Genomic DNA, 4,387 nt, shown 5'->3' on the forward strand with positions numbered 1-4,387 from the left:
TTTATTTAATCAAAATAATCAAATTTCAGTAAAATATTCATTATCAATTTTAGTAAAATATTTATAATCTATGATGTAGCTATGGCTGAGTATTTTTCTGCAATTGAACAATACTATCGAGTAGCGGTTGACGTTTGAAATTAATTAAAGAAAATTAATTGGTGTTGCGATTATTTATTAATTGGTCGTATTCATAGACACGTTACGGCGACGTAACGTCTCACGACACGCTGGCCGTATGGGGACCTCACTTTATTTTCCGTTTTACCCTTCGGGTATGGAACCCTAAAACTCATGCAAGCTGTGAGTGACGATGATGATGATACTCAAATATTTACTTATTGTGTACACTGTATAATAATGTTTTGTTATGATTTTTATCTCCTTTTAGAAGCACAAGAATGGTACCTTCACAGTTAGAGCTGAAACAACTGGAGTAAGTATAGTGTGAAACTTGTACTTGTAGTATTTTTTCTTTGTCACTACTACATGTAAAGTTATGCTAAATGTTCTATTTCACTGTTATCTTTAAAGTATGAGATTTTGAAGGAGTTGCTCATATATTTCTTATCAAAAAACTGTGAAAAAGAAGAAAGAAGTGTGTGTTAAAGAAGCAGAAATTCCTTTCAATTCACACGAAATAAGTCTACTTTTACCCAACTAATTAGTACTTTTCTGTAAGTGGCTTATGCTTGAACTGAAAGAGATGTCATCATAAATAATGTACTGTTCATATCATCAATTACACTAAGAAAATATTTTTTCTTACAAATTACTTACTTGCTGCTTACTTTTAGCCCGGACAAACCAAGGAAGGGCTCAAATGAAATGTATGATGAAGTTCTTAATCCGTATAACGTAAGTTTTCTTATTTAAAATTTTGTCCAGGTTAAGCATTTTTTCTTTAAATCGCAAGTTTTGATTCATAACAAAAGGTAGATTTACTTATAGTTTATGCAGAAGTCTCTATGGCTGTTGTACTCTCACGACTTAACGTAACCGATTTTTAAAAGAAAAAGACAAATTAGTATAAAGGCAGTTGAACCCCCAGACTCTGATTGAGTATTTTCTATCAGTTAGTATAGCACCTGACCGGATCCAAGAATCGAGCTCTAAATTGCATTTATTTTATAGCTAGTGCAACAGATGGAACAAATTATAGCTTCTATCAACAACGCGAATATGACTACTGAAGTACTGGGGCGGACTGTTTCGTACAACGATATAGTTCTCTTTAAAATAACCGAACTGAAGCGTGACGAAACAAGATACTTCCGTGCCGATGAAAGCAAGTATATAGACGAAGTGCCCGAGAAGAAGATAGTGTTCATAGTGCACGGAATGGTCGTGATGGGGCTCGGTAGAACGCGGTGTCTTCATAAATTATCGTATTTCAAAATTCTTTTAAGTTATTACTTAGCACATTTGGACAAGTTCGATATATTCCTGATTCCCATCGCGAACCCTGACGGATACGCGTATGTGATGGGAAGGGATATTGCATCCGAGGGGGTATGTATTTTTTTATATACCTCTTTCATAGTTTTACATTGAAGACCTGTATGTCCATGGATTCCTTGAAGTGCTCCATTCAGATATTGGCCAGAGCCGGTGCTACGGGGCTGCCTGTGGCTACTCCGCTGTCGCGACGCACTCGACAGACCGTTGTCGTTCAACTTTTTCTCGAAGACCTTAAGGCAATCTTGAATAAGAACATTGGTGAATAGTGATTCACAACGTAGCAACGAGCCGGTGGTCAAGTGTGCGTGTGACGTGCAACGAACATACAAATATCACAGTCCTCGAACGTAATTTTCTGTAGCGTGATCGCGGCTCTTGGCAGACATGGTCAAATATTTTTTTATCATTCCGTAAAGTTCGTTCAATTATAATCATTAAAATGAAGCTTAAAAGGTTTCATTCATATTTTGTTCGTTTGTAGGACAAGTACTGGAACAAGAATATGTCTCCGCAGTCGGATTGCAACGGTGCAATGTTGGACCGTAACTTCGACGTTGCATGGAACAGTTCCCAAGGACTAGGTTCCTGTAGCCAGTCATACCCGGGCCCGGCTCCATTCTCCGAGGCCGAAACGAAGGCCATCCGCAATGTGTTTCATCGCCACGGTCACAAGATAGTTGCTTATATTAATGTACACGCTGGCATGTATAATCCTACCGAGTTTAAGGTTATCAAAGTTTTTTTTTTATTAAAGTACTATTTATTTACCAATATTTGCGCTAAATTATATGATAACTACAGTTTTTATATGTGGCGTTCTGTAGCGTGATACTCTACGGTCGACATTGTGGAGTGTCGAAAGTTTGACATTTAAAATGTAGTGCTGAAAAAGTTCCGACGACGCCCGCTAGAGGCGCTGCTCAGATTATCATACAAAATTTCTTGATAACCAGCCGGTTGTCAGTAGTCGATTGTAGTAGAGAATCGAGCTGCTGTACTCGACACGTTACATGTCGGTAGATACGTAATTGAATTTAAATCGTCAGACAACCTGTACTGAAATAGTTGCATTATTTATAATTTTTCCAATGAAGATGCATGAAAGTAAATGTCAGATAACTAAATTGCAGGGAGAGGCAATATTGTATCCTCGAGGATACACAGACGTGCAGTCCGATGATGACAAGTACATTGATTTGAGGGGAGACGTTGAAGAAGCAATGAAGAATGCCAGCTTTCAAGTAGTTACCGTAACTGTAGAAACTCTGCACAATTGGTACGGCACCGTGTACGGGACCAGCGTTGACTATGCTTCTACGGTAAGATCTTAAATTATAAATGAGAAAGTTACACTGTAGGACTCAATTTCTGGCTTTATTTAAACATTTTAAAGTACGAGTTAATAAGCAAAAAAATTAAATATAACACTTAGATTCGATTAGATGATCTATACTAATATTATAAAGCTGAAGACTTTGTTTGTTTGAACGCGCTAATCTCAGGAACTGCTGGTCCGATTTGACAAATTCTTTCAGTGTGAGATAGTCCATTTATCGAAGAAGGCTATAGGCTATATATCATCACGCTACAACCAATAGGAGCAGAGTAACAGTAAAAAGTTACAAAAACGGGGAAAATTCTGACCCATTCTCTCTTGTCTCGCAAGCGAAGTTGCGCGGGTCAGCTATACGTAATATGAGTGACAAACAGATAAACATCCTCGGATCCCGGTCTGACGATACATAACGTTTTCGCTTTTAGTAATTATAATACGTATCAGCGTATTCTTCAACGATAGCATAGTTTATTGTGTTTGTATTGAGACAGTCTGTTGTGATTAAATATTATTGTTATGGAGATTTCTAATCAAATAATTTTATGTTATGTTACTAAATTCATAAATAAAAAAACCTTAACAAAGCTTTAAAAGTTGTTTAGGCGATGACAACGATGGTTGGTAACATTCCGGGAACATCGATGGTTCCGTCCAAGATCCGGGCTGGGATACATCTTATATAAATAAAAATTAATTACCGAAATGTATACGCACATAACTTTTGAACAACTAAACTAAATGGGATATTTTTTTTTATATGTTTGCAACTTTTGGGAGAAGGTTTGTATGGGATCAAAGTTCCCACGAGAATGAACTTTATCCGGCCGTAGTCGGGCCAGTCTGGACGACTACGGCCGTTTATAAAAAAATCTTAATTTTCAGGTTTACGGAATTCCTTTCGCCCTAGAGTTTGTGATGCAAGTGTACCAAGACTATTCGATTTTTGAAGACCGAGATTCTATTGAGGAAGATAAATACGACTACAATGCTCTAACACAGATCTGGCATCGACAAATCGACGTAGTCTTCAATTACATTTGGAAAAGTTCTCAAGGCAATAATGACAATATGATGTGAAAATAAACAAATAACTAATTACATGTAATTTTTTTTAAAGACAACTCCCGCTCTATGAATTGCTCTCGTGTCGCGGGGACTTTTTTAAACAAACAAACAACGGACACAAAGTACAACCAGACCCGAAACAATTAATTTGTGGATCGCACAAATAATTGTCCCGTGTCGGAATCGAACCCACGACCTTCCGGCGCAATGATAGCGGCGTGGTGGCCTAGTCCACTGCGCCACGGAGGCAGTCAAAATTATTGTTATTATGCAATTACATAGCTTCCCGATTATATGTCATCTGATTTTAACTTTTTTCTGTATCCATACTTAGTCTGTTAGAGTTTCACGACTAAAGTACTGACAATTATTTGTTTTAAAAATCAAATAATAGCCTGGAGAAAATATGAAGGTATGTAACTACGTAAGGGTACCTCACTAAAGACTATAAAATAGATTTATCAATTTCAACAAACATTCGTATTAGCTCGATTTTTACAGTGATGCTGTCGAGTATCGAAAGTT

At 37.1% G+C, this 4,387-nt stretch overlaps 1 protein-coding gene across 1 annotated transcript; it reads left to right on the forward strand.

Moving 5' to 3' along the window:
- Window positions 1-391: 391 nt before the first annotated feature.
- On the forward strand, window positions 392-3,875 carry LOC142979971 (carboxypeptidase B-like). The gene is made up of 6 exons (XM_076125220.1): window positions 392-436; window positions 798-858; window positions 1,135-1,500; window positions 1,949-2,188; window positions 2,592-2,780; window positions 3,680-3,875. The coding sequence occupies exons 1-6, from the start codon at window positions 402-404 to the stop codon at window positions 3,872-3,874; spliced, it is 1,086 nt and encodes a 361-aa protein (XP_075981335.1). The 5' UTR covers window positions 392-401; the 3' UTR covers window position 3,875.
- Window positions 3,876-4,387: the final 512 nt, after the last annotated feature.

This window comes from Anticarsia gemmatalis, chromosome 17 (assembly GCF_050436995.1).
Source record: "Anticarsia gemmatalis isolate Benzon Research Colony breed Stoneville strain chromosome 17, ilAntGemm2 primary, whole genome shotgun sequence".
NCBI classification, from domain to species: Eukaryota; Metazoa; Arthropoda; class Insecta; order Lepidoptera; family Erebidae; genus Anticarsia; species Anticarsia gemmatalis.

What these genes read in the sequence shown, in the direction of transcription:
- LOC142979971 (XM_076125220.1), top strand. Translation starts at nt 402, where the DNA reads ATGGTACCTTCACAGTTAGAGCTGAAACAACTGGA. An exon ending in TTAGAGCTGAAACAACTGGA is followed by an intron (nt 437 to 797) that starts GTAAGTATAGTG and finishes GCTTACTTTTAG; the next exon opens with CCCGGACAAACCAAGGAAGG. An exon ending in GCGTTGACTATGCTTCTACG is followed by an intron (nt 2,781 to 3,679) that starts GTAAGATCTTAA and finishes CTTAATTTTCAG; the next exon opens with GTTTACGGAATTCCTTTCGC.